The 26,081-nt window shown below is 42.4% G+C and overlaps 1 protein-coding gene across 1 annotated transcript in view; it reads right to left on the bottom strand.

The window, feature by feature from the left end:
• LOC120019855 (ephrin type-B receptor 1-B-like) overlaps positions 1-26,081 on the bottom strand; it is a 165,925-nt gene that overhangs the window by 80,460 nt on the left and 59,384 nt on the right. The window contains exon 4 of the mRNA XM_038963269.1: positions 14,934-15,269. Coding sequence (XP_038819197.1) covers positions 14,934-15,269 — 336 coding nt within the window. The remainder of the gene's footprint in view (positions 1-14,933; positions 15,270-26,081) is intronic.

Consider the following 26,081-nt stretch of genomic DNA (forward strand, 5'->3'; position numbering starts at 1 on the left):
CTCAGTCTCTCACTCTCTCAGTCTCAGACTCTCTCAGTCTCTCTCTCTCTCAGTCCCTCTCTCTCTCTCAGTCTCTCTATCTCTCAGTCTCTCTCTCTCAGTCTCTCTCTCTCAGTCTCTCTCTCTCTCTCAGTCTCTCTCTCTCTCTCTCTAAGAAATGCAACTCTGTCTCTACCTCTCCCCTGGAGCAGAGTGAGCACAGCCTGTCCTCTCTGGGCAGCCAGGTTTGTCTGTGACGACCGGTCTCTATAGCCAGACTGTGCTCACTGAGTCTGTACCTAGTCAGTGTTTTCCTCAGTTTTCTATCAGTCACAGTGGTCAGATAGTCTGCCACCATGTACTGTCTGTTTAGAGCCAAATATCATTGAAGTATACTTAGATTTTTTGTGGTGTCTTTCCAATAGGTGATATATTTTTCTTTTTGTTTTGTGATGATTTGGTTGGGCCAGATTTTCTGAGTGCTGTCCTTAGGCTCTATGTGGTTGGTTTGGCGTTGTGAACTGAGCCTCAGAACCAGCTGGCTGAGGGGACTCTTCTCTGGTTTCATCTCTTGGCATTGTAGAGCTGTGTGATGGAATGTTTTGGGGTCACTTGTTTTTAGATGAATGAGGCGGGGGTATTGGCCCAATTCTGCACTACATGCGTTATTTGGAGTTTTTCTTTGCACTTGCAATACAGTCTTGCAAAACTCTGCATGTAGTATTTCAATTGGACGTTTGTCCCATTTGGTGAATTCATTATTAGAGAGTGTACCCCATACTTCACTGCCATATAGAGCAATTGGTTCTATAACCGATTGGAAAATTTTGAGCCAGATTCTAATTGGAATTTCGATTTTAATGTTCCTTTTAATGGCATAGAATGCTCTTCTTGCTTTGTCTCTTAGCTCATTCACAGCCATGTGAAAAATACCTGTGTTGCTGATATTTAGTCCTAGATATGTGTAGTTTTTGGTGTGTTCTAATAGAACTGTGTCCAAATAGAATTTATATTTGTCATCCTGATTTCTGGACCTTTTTTGGAATATCATTATATTTGTTTTTTTTAGGTTAATGGTCAGAGCCCAGGTCTGACAGAACCTGTGGTTAACGGTCAGAGCCCAGGTCTGACAGAACCTGTGGTTAACGGTCAGAGCCCAGGTCTGACAGAACCTGTGAAGATGATCTAGGTGCTGCTGTAACTCCTCTTTAGTGGGAGACTGCAGCACCAGGTCATCTGCGTACAGCAGACACTTGATTTCAGTGTTGTGTAGGGTGATACCAGGTGCTTCCGATTCTTCTAATGTTTTTGCCAATTTATTAATGTAGATGTTAAATAGTGTTGGACTTATTGGGCAGCCCTGTTTCACTCCCTGTCCCTGAGAGAAGAAGTCTGTGTGCTTGATGCCAACTTTAACCGCACATTTGTTTTTAGTGTACATTGATTTAATAACATCATATGTTTTCCCTCCAATACCACTTTCTATTAGTTTATAAAAAAGACCTTCGTGCCAAATTGAATCAAATGCTTTCTTGAAATCTACAAAACACGAGTAGATTTTGCCTTTGTTTCTGTTTACTTGTTTGTCAATAAGAGTGTGGAGGGTGTAAATGTGGTCTGTTGTACGATAATGTTTTAGAAATCCAATCTGGCTTCTGCTCGGGACGTTGTATTCGTCAAGGAAATGGTGTAGTCTGCTATTTATAATACTGCAGAGAATTTCCCCCAAGTTGCTGTTAACGCAAATTCCTCTGTAATTATTTGGGTCAAATTTGTCTCCATTTTTATAGATTGGTGTGATCAATCCCTGGTTCCAAATATCGGGGGAAATACCTGCAGTGAGGATAATGTTGAAGAGTTTGAGTATAGCCAATTTGAATTTGTGGTCTGTATATTTGATCATTTCATTTAAAATACCATCAGCACCACAGGCCTTTTTGGGTTGGAGAGTGTGTAGTTTTTCCAATAATTATTCTTCTGTAATTGAGGTATCCACAGGATTCTGATAGTCTTTGACTACTGATTCAAGGATTTGTAATTTTTCTTGTATATCTTTTTGTTCTGGGCTCTTTGTTATATTGCTGTAGAGGTTTGCAAAGTGATTTCTCCACATATCCCCATTTTGGATAGCCAATTCCTCCTGATGAGGTTTGTTTAATTTATTCCAATTCTCCCAGAAGTGGTTTGATTCTATGGATTCCTCAATTACATCCAGCTGTTTTCTGATGTGCTTTTCCTTTTTTGTTCTTAGGGTGTGTTTGTATTGCTTCAGTGTTTCCCCAAATTGAAGGCGTATATTTTTGTTGTCTGGTTCTCTGTGATTTTGATTAGATATATTTCTCAATGACTTTCTTAGATTTTTGCAATCATTATCAAACCATTTTTTATTTTCTGTTATTTCTGGTTTGCTCTTATGCTTCTTTAGATTAGCCAAGGAGGCTAATTTGTCAAATATAATGTTCCAAACGGAACTAATTTACACCTTCGTTGCTATAGGAGAATGTTGAGGCTAAAAAGTTGTCCAGGAGAGATTGTATTTTTTGGTTACTAATTGCTTTTTGGTAGATGTCTGTACTGTTTGCACTCCATCTATAGGCCTGTTTAGTACAATGTAATTTATTTGGCCGTGATGCTTCATGGTTGGGTTCCGCTCTTCTCAGATACACTGTGATTTTACTGTGGTCTGAGAGAGGTGTTAGTGGGCTGACTGTGAAGGCTCTGAGAGACTCTGGGTTTAGGTCGGTGAGGAAGTAGTCTACAGTGCTGCTGCCAAGGGATGAGCTCTAGGTGTACCTACCAAAAGAGTCCCTACCAAAAGCGTCCCCTCTCAGCCTACCATTGACTATGTACAGACCCAGTGTTCGACAGAGCTTCACGAGCTGTACTCCATTTTTGTTTTTCACTTTGTCATAGTTGTTTCTGTGGGGAGGGAAAGGTTGTTGCTTCCTGGTAGGTGTTTATCCCCATGACTGTTAATAGTGTCTAGTTCTTCTGCTGTTCTAGCATTCAGGTCTCCACAGACCAGTACATTGCCTTGAGCCTGAAAGTGACTAATTTCCGCCTCTAGAATGGAGAAACTCTCTTCATCTGAGGGGGGAATGTATGTGGCACAGAGGAAGACGTTTTTATCTGTCAAGGTAGCCTCCTTTTGATTTTTAACCAGATAAAGAATTCTCCTGCTTTGATCAATTCGATTGAATTAATTAGTTCAGATTTATACCATATTAGCATTCCCCCTGAGTCTCTGCCCTGTCTGATTCCTTTGAATTTAGTGGATGGTAGGATTATCTCCCTATAACCTAGTGGACAGCCAGAGGAAACATCACCTCTGCACCATGTTTCCTGTAGTACTACAATATCAACATCATCAATATCTTTCAGGAAGTCTGGGTTTCTGCTCTTTAGCCCAAAAGCAGAGGACTTCAATCTTGTAAATTCCAACATGTAACGTAAAAAGATTTCATAACTTTTTTTTCTTCTTTACCTTCAAAATGAGACAAACACTCACAATCCAACAAGAACTATTAAAATAGTTTTTTTCAATTAAAGTAAACTCGTATTATGCAAATGTGATTTGTTTATCATTTAAGATAGAAGTTGTGTCATGCCACTTGGGTGGATGTAGTGTGAGGATGGTGGAGTTCTTGTGCTCATCTTACCATGACCCTCGGCCTATCACATGTGAGCATAGTAGACTCAGCATTTGTTTAATGTCACTAATTTCATTGGTGGGGGCTGGGCCAGTTGCTCCTCTCACAGCCTGTGCGTAGCTCTGCCTGCTGGGCTGTGGCTCCTCCAAGTGTGGGTCTGCGGTGGGGGGCGGGGGGTGGGAAGCCTTGTCTGGGTGCCTCTGAAGCTGGGCTGGGGTAGTTTGTGCTGCGCTGGCTGTGGTGGGCATTGAGGTTGGTGGTGCTGTGGTCGTGGCTGGGGGTTCCAGGGTGCTGGTCCGGGGTGTTGTCTCGGTGATCTCGGCGGGGTGGAGATTGCTCCGCTGTTTCTGGGTGGAGAGGTCGGGCTGCGGTTTAAAGCGACGTCCTTGAGAGTCTTGGCAAGGATGGGGACTGTCTCCCTGTACAGGTGAACATGGTCATAGAGACAGTCCAAATCGAGGGTGGGATGGTGGGCCAGGTGTACATTGGGTCGCAGGGCACAGTCCCGGGAGAGGCTGCCGTTTATTCTTTGGATTGTGGCAGGGTGGAAGTCCTTCCTCTGTAGAAGGGTTGACATCACGATTCTTGAGTTGGGGAAGATTGCGGAGGCCTTCTCAATCATTCCCTGTAGTGAAGTCGCCAACCTCTCCTGCTGAGCACGCAGGTCGTTGCTTCCGGTGTGTATGATTATGTGGCTTGGCGACCCGAGATGGGCCTTATCAAGCAGCTCCATGGCACTCTGCGTTGTTGGGCACCACACCTTTCTCGTTTTGTGTCTAGGGAAAAGTTTATTCTCCTGAACAAACTTCCCATTTGAGTCCATCAACAGGACGATGTCAGCCAGTGATTCTTCTGGACTGGAGGGGGCAGAGAGGGGGCTGGTGGGTGTTGGAGCTGGGGTGTGGCTGGTCTGTGCCGGTGCCGCTGTCAGTGGGAGGCTGTTCTGTGGGTTGGGGAGGAGGGCTGCAGCAGGCAGGGCTGGGGAAGCCTGGCTGGTTGAGCTGGGCTCCTCTGCTGTGTGAGAGCAGGTCATAGAGTGGTGTTCTAGCTGCTCTTGCAGCCTGTCCTCTGTTCTCTCCTGCAGCTCCTCTCTTAGTGTGGTCACATCGTTATTCCTGTTCTGCCTGTCTTTTTGGAGCTCTCTCACCTTCTTTGTTAGATCAGCCAGCTCTCTCTTGAGTCCGTCTCTCTCTTGCTGAACCTCTTTCAGCTGTGTTGCAAGGCTGCTGTCCTGCTCTGTCAGCACCTTGGTTAGGAGCTCCTCTAAGGTGTGGTTGTCTGGTTGCTGTTTGCTCACGCTCTCCCTGAGCAGGACCACCTCCCCCTCCGGTTTGGTGAACTCATCCCTCATGGCAGCCATGGTGGTGAGGAGGGCCTGAGCCTGCTCTGCACTGAGGGGGTCGCTCTACTCCTGGGGCGTGTTCTCCACTATGGTGGGAAGAGAGGTGCTGGGTGTGCCTTTTTGGGTGGGGATAGTAGAGGTGAGGGTGGTGCTGGTGGAGTTTGTCTTGTGGGAGGGCATGTCACTGGTGGTGTCCTTCTCTCTCTCCGCTCTCTCCTCAATGGTCTGAAAGTCTGTTTCAAACAGCCTAATGTTACCTTGCACCATGACAGTCCCAGTCTTGTAGAGGTTGATTGTTATCATGATGCTGTCAGGGTCGTCTGTCTCTTTGATTTTAAACTTCCACCCATTACAGATTCCCTCTTTCTTTATGGATGGCTAGTGAGAGCAGACTGCTGAGCGCCATGCATTTGGCTGGTCAGTGAGGAAGATGAGATTACTCACATCACCGTTTTTGTAGAGGTCTGCAAAAAAGGGTTTCTGGCCTCACCTTCAGTAGTGTCTGTTTAAAAGCTTTCCTCGTTGTGTCATTTTTGGCCTCTGGAGGGTAGAGAATGGATTCAGAGCTGAGGGGGAGTGGGGACATGGTGCCTGTGGGCTCCGCTACTACTGCTGCTCTGTTCCCGCTGCCATGTTGCCATAGCAACCTGATTTGTTTGTCTGCTGCTGTTGCTAGCTAGCGCTAATTTAGTTCAAAAACCAGCAAAAAGAGTGACAAATCTTCACACAAAAAAAACTGAAGATATGTTTAAAGTTAGTCTGTGCTCCTTTTTGGTTTACTCACTCAGTTTGGTCGTTTGATGTCGTTGTATTAACTCCCCTTGCTAGGTTTGTTCTAGCTCATTTCTTCTGGCTAGCTTGTTAGTCTGCTGGCTAGGTCTTTGTTGTGTAGCTAGCTAGCTAGAGTCAAAACTTCTTAACTTGAGGCGCAAAGTTACTTTTTTTTCTATTCGGAATGAATAGAGTTGTTGTTCATCACTTCTTATCTGGAATTATTTTTCGATTAGAGTGTTTATCTCATTTAAAAAACAAAAAAATATGAATATATCAGGAGCTCATATTGCGCATGACACTCTCTCTCTCTCTCTCTCTCTCTCTCTCTCTCAATCTCTTCCCTCTCTCTCAATCTCTTCCCTTTCTCTCTCAATCTCTACTCTCTCTCTGTCAATCTCCTCTCTCTCTCTCTCTCTCTCTCTCTATCCCACTCTCTCTTTTCCTCTTCCCATCTCTTTCTCTCCCCTCTAGGCATGTTGTTGATCACTGCCTCCCTACTAGCAGTAACTCAGAAGGACTGCCCAGTCATGACTACATGGTAATGGACCTCACAGATCATAGGGAAGCTTCAGTTCTCCAGTGTTCTGTGCTGTCCTGTTCTGTTCTGCACTGTCCTGTTCTGCACTGCTCTGTTCTGTTCCTTTCTGTGTCCTGTTCTGTGCTGCATTTCCAAGAGTTTCTGTCAGGGAACCAATTAACCATTTTCCAAATCCCTCCAGTGATGCCAGTAGCGCCACCACTCTTGAATTGTAGACGTAAAACAGGCATTATTGGCGCGTTCTTGAATGTGTCATGTCCTGGTTGTTCTAGAGTTAACTGGAACATGGAATTATCTTTGATAGCCTGAGGAGAGATTTAGTGGCGAAGACTGTAATGAAAATGATTAAGGAAGACAAGCTTGTCTTTTGGTTTACAAGATTCCCTTTTCTCTGTTGTACTTCAGACACTAGATAAAGACATCTTGAGGTTTAAGGAGCTCAGTAGCATTCAGAGGCATTCTCTTTCGATCGCCTCCAGCTAGCTGCCAGTTTCTGGGTTTAAGGGACAAGTTACAACATTTATGAGAAACTGGCATCAAATGAAACAAAATGGCACCTTCAGCCAGCCCTGGAGAGGAGTAGAGGATGATGAAATGGTTTGACATGAAGCTTTTCTATGCTCTCTTATAGTCAGTCAGTGCTGTGAATTGAGGCAGTGAGAAAAAGCAACAGCCCATGTAGATAATTATGAAGAAAGTTGTAAACTCTGATACTCAAATGATTTATTGACTGTCTGACTGACTGACTGTCTGACTGACTGACTGACTGACTGACTGACTGACTGACTGACTGACTGACTGACTGACTGACTGACTGACTGACTGACTGACTGACTGACTGACTGACTGACTGACGGACGGACTGACGGACTGAATGGATGAATGAACTAAGCAATGGACTCACAAACAAAAGGAACGAGAAAATGAACAAGCGATTCAATAAATACAAGAGAGTATCACCCACCACCCACAACTAAACCTGGGCTGTGACTAAACCTGGGCTGTGTAGAAAGAAGGTGTAAATAACCTGAGCTGTGTGTGCGTGTGTCCAGCACAGGGCAGGGCAGGCTGTGAATGAGCTCCTAAATCTTGGTATTTTCTCCCATTTAGCCTGCACTTCGTCAACTATGGCTGTGTGTCTTCATGTGTTCCTAGTCTAAAACAACCCGTGTACACCAACACCAACACATGGAAAGACTTAATGCACTCAAAGCACGTAAACACAAAACATAATGAGTAGGGATCCAAACGGGCCTTTGGCATGGTTCCTCTCACATCCCTCTGGTTTACGTCAGAGGCTCAAATCTCTTTGATATATTTTGGTTGTTTAGATTTGGACCTGACTGTATCTGGGAGGACTGTATTGAATCCCTCTGAGCCGCAGACTGTTTTGGTGAACTTGCTGGGTTTCTCTGGTTTCCACATGCCCATTAAGGCTGCAGGATGGAAGAGATAGAGATGTTTGCATTTCTGTGGGAATTTTGGGACTACTTCTAAAATGAGTTTCACTGGACTGGGAGGAGGACCTGGCCGGGTGGTGCCAGAATAACAACCTATCCCTCAACGTAACCAAGACTAAGGGGATGATTGTGGATTACAGGAAAAAGACTGGGCTGTAATGGAGCAGGTTGAGAGCTTCAAGTTCCTTGGTGTCCACATCACCAACAAACTAGAATGGTCCAAACACACCAAGGCAGCTGTGAAGAGGGCACGACGAAGCCTATTCCCCCTCAGGAAACTAAAAAGATTTGGCATGGGTCCTGAGATCCTCAAAAGGTTCTACATCTGCAACATCGAGAGCATCCTGACTGATTGCATCACTGCCTGGTATGGCAATTGCTCGGCCTCCAACCGCAAGGCACTAAAGAGGGTAATGCGTACGGCCTAGTACATCACCGGGGCTAAGCTTCCTGCCATCCAGGACCTCTATACCAGGCGGTGTCAGAGGAAGACCCTAAAACTTGTCAAAGACCCCAGCCACCCCAGTCATAGACTGTTCTCTTTAATACCGCATGGCAAGCGGTACCGGAGTGCCAAGTCTAGGACAAAAAGGCTTCAACAGTTTTTACCCCCAAGCCATAAGACTCCTGAACAGGTAATCAAATGGCTACCCGGACTATCTGCATTGTGTGCCCCCCCCAAACCCCTCTTTTACGCTGATGCTACACTCGGTTTATAATATATGCATAGTCACTTTAACTATACATTCATGTACATACTACCTCAATTGGCCCAACCAACCAGTGCTCCCGCACATTGGCTAACCGGGCTATCTGCATTGTGTCCCGTCACCCACCACCCACCAACCCCTCTTTTACGCTACTGCTACTCTCTGTTCATCATATATGCATAGTCACTTTAACCATACATTCATGTACATACTACCTCATACTAGCCTCGCTACTTTTATAGCCTTGCTACTGTATATAGCCTCGCAGCTGTTATTTTTCACTGTCTTTTTACTGTTGTTTTTATTTCTTTACTTACCTTTTGTTCACCTAATACATTTTTTGCACTATTGGTTAGAGCCTGTAAGTAAGCATTTCACTGTAAGGTCTACACCTGTTGTATTCGGCGCACGTGACAAATACATTTTGATTTGATTTGATTTGAGGAGGAGTGTTTAGATACAGAGGGTTCTCAGTTCGGAGACTGGTTTGGCAGTTGGCACGCAATCTAGGATACAATGTTGTGCCAGTCAGGAGAAAAAGATAAAGGCAGAGGAAAGCAGTAAAAGAGGGAAGAAAAGTCCCTCTCTGAGTGATGTCATTCAGCTGTTCATATGGGTTAAGTGTCTTGGATGGAGGGATGGAGGAGAGGAGGGATGGATGGAGAGATGGATGCTGTTGAGGACATTGTGTTACATCAGAGAACATTTCCAAAGTTTTCTGGATTTTTTTTTACATTACGCATTCCTCCGGTCCTCGACTGAAATGATCCTTGTATGCATTAACCTTAATACAGTAGATATTTACAATTTACCGCACAACCCTTAGGTCTGTACACTGTGTGCTCCTAAGTAAATTAAAGGATAATGTTCCTGAAAAAAACATAACATGGGAGATGGCCGCTTTTGACTGTACAGAGATTAAGATGACTAAACCTGGGCTGTGTAGAGAGAAGGTGTAAATAACCTGAGTTGTGTGTGTGTGCCCAGCACAGGGCAGGGCAGGCTGTGAATGAGCTCCTAAATCTTGGTATTGATCAGGCCTTCATCACACACACGCAGAGGTATCTAGGACAGTTTAATGGCCTCATTAATGGTCTGCACTGATCCACACGGCACCTCTCTGCACCACATTGCCACTGACTGCCTCTCCTCTACCCAAATCTAACTGCCTGTAGCTCAGGCCCTGAAGCAAGGATATGCATATTCTTGGTACCATTTGAAAGGAAACACTTTGAGGTTCGTGGAAATGTGAAAGGAATGTAGGAGAATATAACACAATAGATCTGGTAAAAGATAAAACAAAGAAAAAAACAACCGTTCTTTTGTATTTTTTTTGTACCATGATCTTTGCAAGAGAAAGGCAAGAGAAAGGCCATAATGTATTATTCCAGCCGAGGTGCAATTAAGATTTTGGCCACTAGATGGCAGCAGTGTATGTGCAAAGTTTTAGACTAATCCAATCAACCATTGCATTTCTGTTCAAAATGTTGTATCCAGACTGCCCAAATGTGCCTATTTTGTTTATTAATACCTTTTCATGTTCAAAATTGTGCACTCTCCTGAAGCAATAGCATGGTATTATTTCACTGTAATAGCTACTGTAAATTGGACAGTGCAGTTAGATTAACTTCACTAGAGTAGGGGGCAGCATTCGGAATTTTGGATGAAAAGCGTGCCCAAATTAAACTGCCTGCTACTCAGGCCCAGAAGTTAGGATATGCATATAATTAGTAGATTTGGATAGAAAACACTCTACAGTTTCCAAAACTGTTAAAATATTGTTTGTGAGTATAACAGAACTGATATGGCAGGCAAAAACCCAAGGAAAATCCAACCAGGTAGTACTATTATTTTGAAAGGCTGTTTTTCCATTGAAAGCCTATCCACCATACAAAGACTTAGGACCCAGTTCACGAGCTCTATGGCTTCCTCTACATGTGGCCAGTCTTTAGCCATTGTTTCAGGCTTTTACTCTGAAAAATGAGGGAGATACAGCACTTTCAATGAGATGCCAGTGGAAATGTCCAGACATCAGCCATGCGCCTGATCGGGAACGCGCCTTTCTTGTTTCTCCTTTCTATTGACGAAGCTTTTGTGCGGTTGAAATATTATTGATTATTTATGACAAAAACAACCGGAGGATTGATTTTAAACATCGTTTGGCATGTTTCTATTAACTTTTATTGTACTTAAAAAAATAATTCATCTGGACTTAGTGCACGCGCCTTAAGCATTCGGATTACTGAACAAAACGCGCGAACAAAAATGAGTTTTTTGGTCATAAAGAGGGACATTATCGAACAAAACGAACATTTATTGTCTAACATGGAGACCTGGGAGTGCCACCAGATGAAGATCATCAAAGGTAAGTTATTAATTTTAATACTATTTCTGACTTTTGTGAGCCCTCTTCTTGGCTGGAAAATGGCTATATGGGTTTCTGTAGCTAGGCGTTGACCTAACATAATCGCAAAGTGTGCTTTCGCCGTAAAGCCTTTTTGAAATCTGACACAGCGGTTGCATTAAGGAGATGTTTATCTTTATTCGTATGTTTAACACTTGTATCTTTTATCAATGTTTATGATGAGTATTTCTGTTATTTGATGTGGCTCTCTGCACTTTCACCGGATGTTTGTTTGAGACAATGCATTTCTGAACATAAAGCGCCATTGTAAACTGAGATTTTTGGATATAAATATGAACTTTATCGAACAAAACATACATGTATTGTGTAACATGAAGTCCTATGAGTGCCATCTGATGAAGATCAAAGGTTAGTGATTAATTTAATCGCTATTTCTGACTTTTGTGAGCCTCTCCTTGGCTGGAAAATGGCTGTATGGTTTTCTGTGACTAGGTGCTGACCTAACATAATCGCAAGGTGTGCTTTCGCCGTAAAGCCTTTTTGAAATCAGACACTGTGGCTGGATTAACGAGAAGTTTATCTTTAAAATGGTGTGTAATACTTGTATGTTTAAGGAATTTTAATTATGAGATTTATGTTGTTTTGAATTTGGCGCCCTGCAATTTCACTGGCTGTTGGTTAGGTGGGACGCTAGCGTCCCACTTGTACCAGAGAGGTTAACAAGAATTTAAGCTTTCTGCCAATATCAGATATGTCTATGTCCTGGGAAATGTTCTTGTTACTTACAACCTCATGCTAACCGTCCCATGGATGAGAAACTGATTGCAAACATGTTTGTGTCCTTTTGAACTGTTTGGGAGTTCAGTCCAGTTTGCACAAGTAAGTGTGGCTAAGAATAACTTTCCCCAGACATTCAGTCTTTCACTTTTTCACTGCCCTCCTCATAAAGTTTTCTCCCCAAATGATCCTTCGATCCTTCCTTCTGTCTCCTCCCAGACAGCCAATAACCACGTCCGGCGCATTGGTCTAGCCTCCTGCCTGCCTATGAAAAACCTCCTGTCGGAAGCAGCAGCACCACAAAGAGTCTCCTAGGGCTGGGTATGGGCAGACCCGATTACAGCCAGTCACCTCTTCTTCCCTACATCTATCTGTCAAGTAGGGCATATTTCTCCTGTCAAACGGGACAATCAGAAGCCATTAGGCCACCCTGATAATCAGAGCAATTTATTTACTTTTCTCATTTCCCTGTCTCATTTCACTGTCAGCCATGACGAGAGAGAGAGAGAGAGAGAGAGAGAGAGAGAAAGAGAGAGAGAGAGAGAAAGAGAGAGAGAGAGAGAGAGAGAGAGAGAGAGAGAGAGAGAGAGAGAGAAAGAGAAAGAGAGAGAAAGAGAGAGAGAGAAAGAGAGAAAGAGAGAGAGAGAGAGAGAGAGAGAGAGAGAGAGAGCACACCCTTCTCCGCTCTCTTTCGCGTTCTAAGAGAAAGTGTGTACTTAGTCGTTATTTTCTTGGAGGTTGTTGTAATCAAATGTTGCAGTGGTGCAACTTTTACTGGGGACGGTGGGCTTTAGGACCATGGGGGTGCCTCCGAGCAGTCAGGTAGGCTGTCTGTAGTGTTTATCGGACAAGATAAAAACAACTATGTATGTCCCCCCCACATCTAAAACCAAAGTTGTGCCCCTGAAATGTTGTAATCAAATATTCGAAAAATGTACAATGATTTAGGTGTATGTATCGAAAGAAGACGTTTTAGGAGCTATTCACTTAAGCTCATCAAAATGCGTTAGCTTATGCACAAACTGGAGTGTTCACAACTTCAACTTTCACTTTTCCATAGCGCCAAAGCTCTGCTATCAACCATGCAGTTTGTAGAGTAGTAAGTACCAGAAGTTGTTCAATATGTTTAACACAGAAAAGTCCCAGAAAAGTTACAGTACACACTCAAAACTGTAATATGGCACAGACCGACAAAATGACCACTCGAAAACAGCATATCTGCAATACACCACTACACTCCATGTAATGGACAGACTGAGGTCCCTCTCATACTAGTAAACACAGTTAAATGTAATGAGTCTTATTTACATTTTCCACTTGGTCAATAGTTTGTGCTTGAGGTCCCTTGATAAGTGCCACTATGTACATGATGGAACTCCACGGGAGCATGAAGAACACTGTAGGAAAAGGACCGGGCAGACAACATATCCCAAAGCTGTCATTTCCAGTGGCTGAATTCATATTCTGTCACCAGAGAGAGAGGGAGGGAGGGAGGGAGGGAGGGCGGGAGGGAGGGAGGGAGGGAGGGAGGGAGGGAGGGATGCAAAAAAAATAAAGCAAGGGAGTTGGAGAGAGACAGAGAGTCTTCGGATGTGAGAAAAAAAGAGAGAGACAGAGAGAGAGAGTGAAAGAGGGATGAGGAGGCGGCCGTCCAACTCTCTGGCTTGGTTCAGGCTACCCTAATCGTGGGCTAATGTCTTTGACAGAGGAGATGTCTGCATGGTCATTATGTAGTACTAAACACGACCCCTTCTTGTCTCACTGCCTGTTCTGTAAGAGCTACAGCACTGTTGCCAAGACACAGCGAATAGCAGAGAATCTGGCCTGGGCCTGTATTCACAAAGGATCTAAGAAAAGAAGTGCTGATTTCGGTTTTGATTTTAAATCATAATGAGTAAGAGGAGGGACCTGATCCTAGATCACACTCCTGAGATGATTTGTGAATACTGGCCCTGTTCAAACCTATAAAAACAAACCTCAATAGGTATTTCACCCAGGATTAAATACGTTATGTTTCAAGGTTTTTGCCATGAAGGGAGAAGCCGTATTGCTGCTCGCCGAAAACAAAGCGTCATTAAAAACAGAAGACTGCAAACAGCAAAAACCTCTGACAAGCCATGCCGCCGCTTCAATGCTGTCGCAAACTTCAGAAGATTGAGTAGAAAAGACGTTATATAAAAAAGTGTGCTTTTTGCCAAAGTCAGATTTATTTACTTTAGGCTTGCTACCAATGCTTAAAGGCCCAGTGCAGTCCACACTATATTGATGGAATAATACTATTAATAGAAGTACAATAAAATATTAAAAAAATACTTTACAAAATAAAGGAAAAATACTGTGAAATTGTGAAAATTATGATAATCCCCTTTTAGTTGTTTGAAAAGACCACATTAATTTTCAGCCTGTTTTGGTGGGATGGAGTTTTGGCCTGGTGACATCACCAGGCAGTAACTTAGTTAACAGACCAATAAGAAAGAGAGTTCCGAACCTCTCTGCCATAAAAAGATCGTTTTCAGTTTCCCCCTCCCCACTCAGACAGTCCCAGCTAAATTATTGCATCAGATATTGCTCTTGCTTAGAAGCTATTTTTGTTTCTTTTTGGCCATTTAAATTTAGAGGAATCACAGTAAGGTACTTAACTGTTACCCAGAAATTATTTGATATTGAAATAAAAAAGGCTGCATTGGGCCTTTAAGAACAAAGCATTTCTGGAATGTTCTCTTGTGGAACAGAGCAAAAGACAAACCAGCATTTTCTATTTTTTTTAAACTGGGGAACTACAATGGGTGCAGAAATAGGGCAGAGGGATGGATATGCTGGTCTCGCCACAGATCCTAATATGCCATGTCTTCGGTTTAGGGTTTTAACTTCACCATGTTTCAAAGGGGGAAATCCCCCAACCCCCAACACACTCAATTATCAAGCAGGCCACTGCTTTGATACGAGAAAAGATTGTGATGAAGCCAAAGAATAGAGACCGTTTCAATATTTCACTTTGTGAGTTCTAGTATAGTTGGAGTAAGCTGCCCCCATCACTTCGATCCTTAAAGTCATTATTCACAGTACAGCACAATGACATCTCTCCAGCACAGATTGTGATAGGAGAAGCAACGGGCCAGGAATAAAAAATACAGAGATTATGCTGTGTTAACTAGTGCTGAGCAATGTGGAATAAAATATGAAAACCATATAGGAGACACAGGTACAGCAGAAAACACCAACAATGTATACAGATGATGAAAATGTTGCTGCTGCATCATCGTCATCTTCCCTATCCCCTCCACATGCATACACACACTCCCCTAACCCTAACTCTCACACCCACACTATTCTCTTACCAGCCTGGTTGGTGGTGATGTCTATAGACACGTGCTGGGCAGGGTAAGGGCTCTTGTTGGTGACCCCATTTACAGCCTGTATCTCAAAGCTGTACAGCGTGTGAGCCCACAGGTTACTGATGAACACCCTGGTCTCTGTTAGGCCAAGCTGCCGAGGCACAAACTCCACGTTGTCGTCGCAGTGCGAGCAGGTACGGCGGTCCGCACGACACTTCTTACACACGATGTTGTAGACCACATCCTCACGACCGCCCGTCTCCCTGGGCGTGTGCCACTCCAGGATCACCGAAGTCTCGTTCACGACGGAGATCACGTTCCGCGGGCCCGAGGGAACGCCTACAAACAGACACAGAGAGGAACCTTTATTTAACCAGGTTATCTCATTGACATCTCAGTGAATCTCTTGCCAACAGGCCTTGAGATTGACAAACACAATGAGAAGGTTGTCAGTATTCTATTCAACCATTATTTAACCAGTAGATCCCATTGAGATCTCAAAGAAACTCGTTTTCAAGAGAGACATGGCCAAGAGGGTAGCTTTCATGTAAAGGTTACTAAAGGACATTACTCTAGTCTGTACGATATACAGTACCAGTCAAAGGTTTGGACACACCTACTCATTCAAGGGTTTTTCTAGATTTGAACTATTTTCTACATTGTAGAACAATAGTGAAGACATCAAAACTATGAAATAACACATATGGAATCATTTAGCAACCATAAAAGTGTTCAACAAATCAAATATATTTTGTACTTGAGATTCTTCAAGTAGCAACCCTTTGCCTTGATGACAGCTTTGCATATTCTTGGCATTCTCACAACCAGCTTCATGGGGTAGTCACCTGGAATGCATTTCAATTAACAGGTGTGCCTTGTTAAAAGTTAATTTGTGGAATTTGTTTCCTTCTTAATGCATTCAATTGAATCAGTTGTGTTGAGACAAGGTAGAGGTGGTATATAGAAGATATCCCTATTTGGGAAAAGACCAAGTCCATATTATGGCAGGAACAGCTCAAATAAGCATAGAGAAACGACAGTCCATCATTACTTAAAGACATGAAGGTCAGTCAATATGAAACATTTCAACAACTTTGAACGTTTCTTCAAGTGCAGTCGCAAAAACCATCAAGCACTATGATGAAACTGGCTCTCATGAGTACAGCCACAGGAAAGGAAGACCCAGAGTTATCTCTGCTGCAGAGGATAAGTTCATTAAAGTTAACTGCACCTCAGATTACAGCCCAAATAAATGCTTCAGAGTTCAGGTAACAGACACATCTCAACATCAACTGTTCAGAGGAATCAGGCCTTTATGGTCGAATTGCTGCAAAGAAACCACTACTAAAGGACACCAATAAGAAGACGAGACTTGCTTGGGCCAAAAAACATAAGCAATGGACATTAGACTGGTGGAAATCTGTCCTTTGGTCTGATGAGTCCAAATTTGAGATTTTTGGTTCCAACCAACGTGTCTTTGTGAGAGTAGGTGAACGGAGGATCTCTGCATGTGTGGTTCCCACCGTGAAGCATGGAGGAGAAGGTGTGATGGTGGGGGTGCTTTGCAGGAGACACTGTCAGTGATTTGTTTAGAATTCAAGGCACACTTAACCAGCATGGCTACAGTGCCTTGCAAAAGTATTCATCCCCCTTGGCGTTTTCCTATTTTGTTGCATTACAACCTGTAATTTAAATGGATTTTTATTTGGATGTCATGTAATGGACATACACAAAATAGTCCAAATTGGTGAAGTGAAATTTAAAAAATAACTTGTTTTAAATAATTCGGAAAAATTACAAATGGAAAAGTGGTGCGTGCATATGTATTCACCCCCTTTGCTATGAAGCCCCTAAATAAAATCTGGTGCAACCAACTACCTTCAGAAGTCACATAATTAGTTAGATTGCACACAGGTGGACATTATTTAAGTGTCACATGATCTGTCACATGATCTCAGCATATACAGTGGGGAGAACAAGTATTTGATACACTGCCGATTTTGCAGGTTTTCCTACTTACAAGGCATGTAGAGGTCTGTAATTTTTATCATAGGTACACTTCAACTGTGAGAGACGGAATCTAAAAATCCAGAAAATAACATTGTATGAATTTTAATTAATTAATTTGCATTTTATTGCATGACAAGTATTTGATCACCTACCAACCAGTAAGAATTCCGGCTCTCACATACCTGTTAGTTTTTCTTTAAGAAGCCCTCCTGTTCTCCACTCATTACCTGTATTAACTGCACCTGTTTGAACTCGTTACCTGTATAAAAGACACCTGTCCACACACTCAATCAAACAGACTCCAACCTCTCCACAATGGCCAAGACCAGAGAGCTGTGTAAGGACATCAGGGCTAAAATTGTAGACCTGCACAAGGCTGGGATGGGCTACAGGACAATAGGCAAGCAGCTTGGTGAGAAGGCAACAACTGTTGGCGCAATTATTAGAAAATGGAAGAAGTTCAAGATGACGGTCAATCACCCTTGGTCTGGGGCTCCATGCAAGATCTCACCTCGTGGGGCATCAATGATCATGAGGAAGGTGAGGGATCAGCCCAGAACTACACGGCAGGACCTGGTCAATGACCTGAAGAGAGCTGGGACCACAGTCTCAAAGAAAACCAATAGTAACACACTACGCCGTCATGGATTAAAATCCTGCAGCGCACGCAAGGTCCCCCTGCTAAACCAGCGCATGCCCAGGCCCGTCTGAAGTTTGCCAATGACCATCTGGGTGATCCAGAGGAGGAATGGGAGAAGGTCATGTGGTCTGATGAGATAAAAATAGAGCTTTTTGGTCTAAACTCCACTCGCCGTGTTTGGAGGAAGAAGAAGGATGAATACAACCCCAAGAACACCATCCCAACCGTGAAGCATGGAGGTGGAAACATCATTCTTTGGGGATGCTTTTCTGCAAAGGGGACAGGACGACTGCACCGTATTGAGGGGAGGATGGATGGGGCCATGTATCGCGAGATCTTGGCCAACAACCTCCTTCCCTCAGTAAGAGCATTGAAGATGGGTCGTGGCTGGGTCTTCCAGCATGACAACGACCCGAAACACACAGCCAGGGCAACTAAGGAGTGGCTCCTCCGTAAGAAGCATCTCAAGGTCCTGGAGTGGCCTAGCCAGTCTCCAGACCTGAACCCAATAGAAAATCTTTGGAGGGAGCTGAAAGTCCGTATTGCCCAGCGACAGCCCCGAAACCTGAAGGATAATAAGCAAACACGGTTGGTGTTCACCAAAAGGCATGTGGGAGACTCCCCAAACATATGGAAGAAGGTACTCTGGTCAGATGAGACTAAAATTGAGCTTTTTGATCATCAAGGAAAACGCTATGTCTGGCGCAAAACCAACACCTATTACCCCGAGAACACCATTTTCATTGGCAGGGACTGGGAAACTGGTCAGAATTAAAGGAATGATGGAGGGCGCTAAATACAGGGACATTCTTGAGGGAAACCTGTTTCAGTCTTCCAGAGATTTGAGACTGGGACGGATGTTCACCTTCCAGCAGGACAATGACCCTGAGCATACTGCTAAAGCAACACTTGAGTGGTTTAAGGGAAAACATTTAAATGTCTTGGAATGGCCTAGTCAAAGCCCAGACCTCAATCCAAATTGAGATTCTGTGGTATGACTTAAAGATTGCTGTACACCAGCGGAACCCATCCAACTTGAAGGAGCTGGAGCAGTTTTGCCTTGAGAAAAAATCCCAGTGGCAAGATGTGCCAAGCTTATAGAGACATACTCCAAGAGACTTGCAGCTGTAGTTGCTGCAAAAGGTGGCTCTACAAAGTATTGATTTGGGGAGGGTGAATAGTTATGCATGTTCAAGTTTTCAGTTTTTTTGTCTTATTTCTTGTTTGTTTCACAAAAATATTTAGCATCTTCAAAGTGGTAGGCATGTTGTGAAAATCAAATGATACAAATTTTAATTCCAGGTTGTAAGGCAACACAATAGGAAAAATGCCAAAGGGGGTGAATACTTTCGAAAGCCACTGTACCACAGCATTCTGCAGCGATACGCCATCATATCTAGTTAGTGGGACTATCATTTGTTTTTCATCAGGACAATGACCCAAAACACACCTCCAGGCTGTGTAAGGGCTATTTAATCACGAAGGAGAGTGATGGAGTGCTGCATCAGATGACCTGGCCTCCACAATCACCGGACCTCAAACCAATTGAGATGGTTTGGGATGAGTTGGACCGCAGAGTGAAGGAAAAGCAGCCAACAAGTGCTCAGCATATGTGGGAACTCCTTCAAGACTGTTGGAAAAGCATTCCAGGTGAAGATGGTTGAGAGAATGCCAAGAGTGTGCAAAGCTGTCATCAAGGAAAAGGGTAGCTACTTTGAAGAATCTCAAATTTAAAATATATTTTGATTTGTTTAACACTTTTTTGGTTACTACCTGATTCCATATGTGTTATTTCATAGTTTTGATGTCTATACTATTATTCTACAATGTAGAAAATAGTAAAAATAAAGAAAACCCTTGATTGAGTAGGTGTGTCCTAACTGTTGACTGGTACTCTATCTGTATCTGATTTATAAAACTAACAAACAGAAGCAAGATGACACAAATCATGGACCTCTCGTAGGATATACAAGGCTATACCCTTTTTCACACTTCTGAGCCAAACAGAACCGGCCCAAGCCAAGCTGTATTTGGCTGGCCTGGTTACACATCCACCATAACTGCTGGAACCATGCTGGAGAGGGCAATGTGAAAGGAAAACATCAGAGCCAGCGCAGTACAGGTCAGCCTTATGGTGTGAATCAGGCACAAGTGTTTCAGACATGACTGAGTCCGACTTGCCAAGGAGAGGAAAACTTGGCATATTCCATATCCACCCAGAGGGCAGAAAAGGCTTGGATAAACTTTGATTAGTGGAATGTTTTTATCAGTCCGGCTCTGTTGATGGAAGCGTTTTCACCACTTAAAGAATGTTCCTGGACATGCCAATGCTGAGCGAGCAGCTATTCTATATGCTAATTATAGACCATCACTCCAGCGAATGGGGCTGTAAAGAGAGGGAGACTGCAGTACTATAGCTACTAGCTATACTTGAGGTCTTTTATAAATCAATGTGAAGTATATCTAGTTCTCAAATCAAAGTTTATTGTTTTGCATACGGTATTAGTGTTACAGCATGTTAAAAGGTGTGTGAACATGTATTGTCTGATTATATCCTGGTAAAAAAATAACAGATACAAGTGAAGGAAGCCATATAGGTGTATTAGGACACATCCCTTGAAGTTCCCATCTTAGAGGGGATGAGGTCAGACAGTTGAAAATCAAGGAAACAAGTGAAGGAAGCTGTATAAGCGTATTAGGACACAGTCCTTATGTTTCCCATGGTGGAGGGGTGAGGGCAGGCAGTTGCTTCTGTCAACACAGCCACAATTAATCATTGTTTCTGCTAAGCCACGTGGGATAGCGCTGGGGTGCTGGGACAAAGCAGCAGAACACACAGAGGTGACGGATCGGCAGTGTTGCCACGGCGACCTCGGCTCAGCGCCATGGAGACGACTGTGGGGTCAGTGACAGGGAGGTCATGACCTCCACAGAGAGGACAGAGAGAGGAGAGAAAGAAAAAAGGATGGAATACATCACCTCTCCAGATAGCCGGCACTTTTACCCAAAGCCATATAATCAGGACTCCCATGTGAGAACCAGACCAACAACTCTGGTTTACAAGCACCATATTCATTAGAGCACTTGGGTGTCTGTATGAGAGTGAGGAAAAGAAAGAGACATAAAGAGAGGGACATACAGAGAGACATACAGAGAATCAGAGAGTGAGATAGCGAGACAAACAGAGAGAGAAAGACATAACATTGTGAGATGAGAGGAGAGAGAGTAAATATAGAGGAGTGTTTGTGTTTGCAGAAATAGGCCATAGGAGGAGAGAACAGCTGTACTCCGATCACACACATAAAGAGCTCATACGCTGTACTGTACCGTACACACATATACTCTATAATCATCACAACACATACTGCCGTGAATACTGATCTGTATGATCCTGTGGATGTGTCATTTGACCATCAGTGTACATAATGCATGTGTGTGCTGCTAATAGAACAAATGCATATGACATGACATCACACACACACACAATCCAGGTGAAAGCTATGATCTCTTATAGATGTCACTTGTTAAAACCACTTCAATCAGTGTAGATGAAGGGGAGGAGATGGGTTAAAGAAGGATTTTTAAGCCTAGAGACAATTGAGACATGGATTGTTTATGTGTGCCATTCAGAGGGTGAATGGGCAAGACAAAATATTTAAGTGTCTTATGAACGGGGTATGGTAGTAGGTGCCAGGCTTTTTCACGCTCAACAGTTTCCTGTGTGTATCAAGAATGGTTCACCATGGTATACAAATCCCAAAAGAAAGAAATGATCTCACTCCAATAAATTTTTATAGAAAGTTAGCAAAAATAGATAAGATCTTGCTACCATGGAAAGGAAAACACCTGTCTATTTGTGGAAAAATCACCCTGATTAAGGCACATGAAAGTTCATTCGTTAGGTCAACTGTGATATGACTATTTGCTTATGGTTTTGCCTACACCTAGTGACCTGCTTTTTAAATTATATGAACAAAAAATATTCAATTTTATTTGGAACGGCAAGCCAGATAAAATTAAAAGGGCCTATTTATATAACGAATTTGAATTCGGAGGGCAGAAATGATAAAATATTTAAGCATTAGACCTCTCACTAAAGGCATCTATCATACAAAAGTTATACTTAAATCCAAACTGGTTCTCTAGTAAATTGGTACGAATGTCTCACCCTATGTTCAAGAAGGGCCTTTTCCCCTTTATTCAGATTACACCTGCTCACTTTCGGTTGTTTGAAAAGGAAATCATCTCCAAAATATCTTTCTTTTTTAAACAAGCCTTAGAAAGTTGGTTGCAATTTCAGTTTAATCCACCTGAAAAGACAGAACAAAAAATACAACAAATATTGTGGTTAAATTCAAATATACTAATTGATAAAAAAAAACTGTATTTTTCAAAGAAATGTTAAAAAAATGTATCATTTCAGTGAATGATATCATAAATAGGACTGGTGGAGTTATGTCACACATGCAGCTAACACAGACATATGGAAATGTCTGCTCTACCCAAAATTACAACCAATTAATTGCAGCATTACCACAAAAATGGAAGAGGCAAGTAGAATGGGAAAAAAGTAAGGAACTTGTATGTCGGCCCTGTATTAAAGAACATAAATGGTTAAAGAAAAGTGTGAAAAATAAAAACATATACCAATTTCATTTAAGGACCAAAAAACTGACAGGTGTGCCATATAAATTGCAAAATAGTTGGGAAGAGATTTGATGTACCCATTCCATGGCACATGGTTTATGAATTGATTCGCAAAACAACGCCAGATTCAAAACTTCAAATTTTTCAATTTAAATTACTATACAAAATTCTTGCAACTAATAGAATGTTATATATATATGGGGGATACAATCTTCCCAGCTCTGCAGATTCTGCTGTGAGGAGGCAGAGTCATTAGATCATTTATTTTGGTATTGTCCATATGTAGCTCGTTTTTGGTCACAGGTCCAGGAATGGCTGAAGAATTGCAAAATTTGCCTAGAACTAACGCTACAGATAGCAATACTGGGTGGTTTGGAAAGCCATAGTCAATCAATCAATAATATAATAATTATTTTTGCAAAAACATTTTTTTTAAATTTACCATCTGTAGGAGCTATGAGAATAGAAAGGTTCAATTCTTTTGTGAAGCATCACAGCACAGTTGAAAAATATATGGCAAATAGAGGTAGATGGGAGGAGTTGAATGGAGCTGAAGGGTGGGACTAATAACAAGATAAACAATGTAAAACATATGGGATCTGTAAAATGTATATAGGTTCGGAACTTTTGTGAAATAGCACAGTTACAAATAGAAATCAAACTGGATGGACATCAGAAATAGAGGAAGGACTAAGAACAAACAAGAGAGAACTATTGTAAAGTAGACTGTGTCTGTAAAATGTGTATAAGATGTATAAATTGAAGGTAAAAGCCGAAGTGTTTATTAGTTTACTCCAATTGGGGGATCGGTGGTAGGGTTTGCGGGGAATAATAATAAAGGTATATTCTTTAAATAAGAATAGGTATGTGTATGTATATATGTATGCATGCGTGTATGGATATATTTACCCCAAAAATATACGGGGGATTGGAAATGATGCAGACAATTACATTGATGGAAGCAACATTCTTTCCACAATATTAAGCTGATCCACCCCTTTAAAAAGAAAAAAAAGAAAAAAAGAGTGGCTCACCACCCAAAGGACATCCAGCCAACTTCACACAACTGTGGGAAGCATTTGAGTCAACATGTGCCGGCATCCCTAGTAGAGTCCATGCCCCAGTGGATTGAGACTATTGTGAGGGTAAAAGCGGCGGACAACTAAATATTAGGAAGGTGTCCTTAATGTTTTACATATTTGCATACTTGTGTGCTGTCTGTTTTCAAGTAGGCATAAAACAAAACAAAATGGCTGTGAGAGGTGAGGTGTGAGCATCTCATCTCGGTTGCTAGATACATAGATTCCCCTATGCAGTGAAGGATGGAGAAATCCGATGTGACTGCCACTTAACCGGTGATTTGCAGGCTATTACGGCTGCTCTTGGCTGTTTTAATTTGCCATGAGATTTAATTTGTCGAGTGCATTACTTACCGAGCTCCTGGCCTGGCATTCATTTAGCCACACTAGTCAGCCTTGATTGTTACTTGCATGTCAGCCGCCACAATTAAGACGACTGCGTGATCATCAAGCATTTTGGTTACTGAGAGTAATGTGTTCGATTGGTTGGAGTGTTTGTGACAGTGGGGTGACAGTTTGTGTGGGCTGGGGTGGGTTGGGGTAGTGTGTGTAAAGTGTGTGTGTGTTTGTGCGCGCATGAGTATGTGCGTGTGCGTGTATGAGTTGGGTGTGTGCGTGTATGTATGTACTGTGTTCATGCCCAGTAGTGTCACTGTCAAATTCATCCCCACCATTGCCATCTAACTGATGAGCTATAGAGCATTCTGTGTAGCAGGTGGATCTAGACAGTAATGTCTATAGCCCACCAGCATGGCAGAAAGGGAAACACATCTTGGCGGGGCCCCAAAAGGCCACAGCAACTGTTTTTACTCCCTGGGATGCCTGCTGATATCAAGAGCAATTCACCCCCCCAAAATAAACAGCCCGCCACATTGTTTACTCAGCCGGGCCCTTTAAGCCAATCTCAGAGCTTCGCTGGGCTTCCTTCACTGTGTTTGTTTTTACGATATGGAACAGCTCCTCGGGGACTCACTACAACTCCTTGTGTGGAGATCTGGAGCGCAGACTGACTGGGGAATTTTGGGAATAAAGAAAGAAAAGCTGCCTTGTTTCAGAGGGGGAACTAAACCACTCAGAAATCTTAATTCTCCAAGTAGATATTTGTACATTTATGGTAGGGCTGTGACGGTAATTGTAACTGAAAACTATGGATAAAGACCATCGTAAAAAAAAACTGCCAAAACTGTTTAAATAGGCCTATATTCCTTATGGATTTTATTTATTTATTTTCATGTAGATAAACTTTACCTAATAGCCAGAATGTTCACTAATGATTATAAGCATTTTTTTTGCTAACTTAGTCTGTCTATTAAACCTTCTACATCTCCTCCTCTTTCCAACTGTCCTTTGATGCTGAAGCAGCTCATCGCTAGAAGCGGGGGTCTAGAGCGCTATAGGCTTTGGCTATTCAGTAAAAAATAGTTCTATGTGTATTTTATACAATGCACATTTTCATTGCTTGCTAGTAAATAAATAAATCGGTCTTCTCCTAAAAAAGGCTAGATGTGTCTGACTATTCATTAATTATTAAACAGCAGTCGACAAGGTTGTTCTGGCTCTGAGTCCTATAATGCTCTAATGTTGTGTCAAATGAACTATGTGCCAATCCTCTCCAACTTGGCATGGTATAATTTGATACTGAATCTTTTCTTCATTTATAGACTAATCAATGCTGATCAGGCCCGGTCCTGGCCGATATGCTGCCCTAGACGAGACCCCCCCCAAAAATGTACCGTTAATCCCTGGTTATAATTATTTATGTTAATACATGTATTAAAAACCTGCTACATTTATGGGAAAAAAGTTTTGGTGTATTTTATACCATCATTTACGCACTCCATGTGAGCAATGTTGATGGAGCGCGTGCACCTGAGCACACATAGAAGTACCTGGCCTGCTTCTCGCAAATGTCAAATTTAGGAAAGTGAACAGCTGGTATTCTCAGTCAACGAAGTCATTTTTAAATTTTTTACATCCATTCAAATTAGAATAGCTCCTCACAGTATTTGAAAAATCTTTCCAACACTCTCCCCCACGATAATCAGCGTCGCTGATAAATAGGCTATGGACATTTGTTTCTATTTTAATGATTGTCAATTTTATCTTCATACCATAGCATAGCTGTCCCCTTCATCCTTTCACTATCAATTCATTATCTTATAGCCTACTTTCAGGAAAGCCTAAGGTAGGCTTTGTTGATTGCTTCCTTTATATCTGTCTGTTCCTCAGTTTGATCCCTGTGTTAGCATTAATGTCGTTTTGTTTCCCCTGTCCAGACGCTGTCCTTTTTTTGTTTCACGTCAGTTATTTATTAAATATTCACTCCCTGTACTTGCTTCTCATCTTCCAGCGTCTGTCCTTACAGAATAGGTTTTTTAATACGTTTTAAGGAAAGGATAAATATTAGCTGTTGTGTCTGATACACTGGTGACTTTGATTGACGGGTGCTTTTATGGGGGTTTGCGTGTGTGAGTTTGACTGATGCTCTCTATAGACCTACTGTACAGTACCAGTCAAATGTTTGGACACACCTACTCATTCAAGTTTTGTTTTTTTCTTTATTTTCTACATTGTAGAATAAAAGTGAAGACATCAAAACTATGAAATAACACATATGGAATCATGTAGTAACCAAACAGAGCCAGACTCATAAAAACAGTACAGTAATCAACGTTTATCAAAGCCTTTTCTGCCCTCTGGGTGGATATGGAATATGCCCAGTTTTCCTCTCCTTGGCAAGTCAGACTCAGTCATGTCTGAAACGCTACAGTACAA

Source organism: Salvelinus namaycush, chromosome 25 (assembly GCF_016432855.1).
Source record: "Salvelinus namaycush isolate Seneca chromosome 25, SaNama_1.0, whole genome shotgun sequence".
Taxonomy (NCBI): Eukaryota; Metazoa; Chordata; class Actinopteri; order Salmoniformes; family Salmonidae; genus Salvelinus; species Salvelinus namaycush.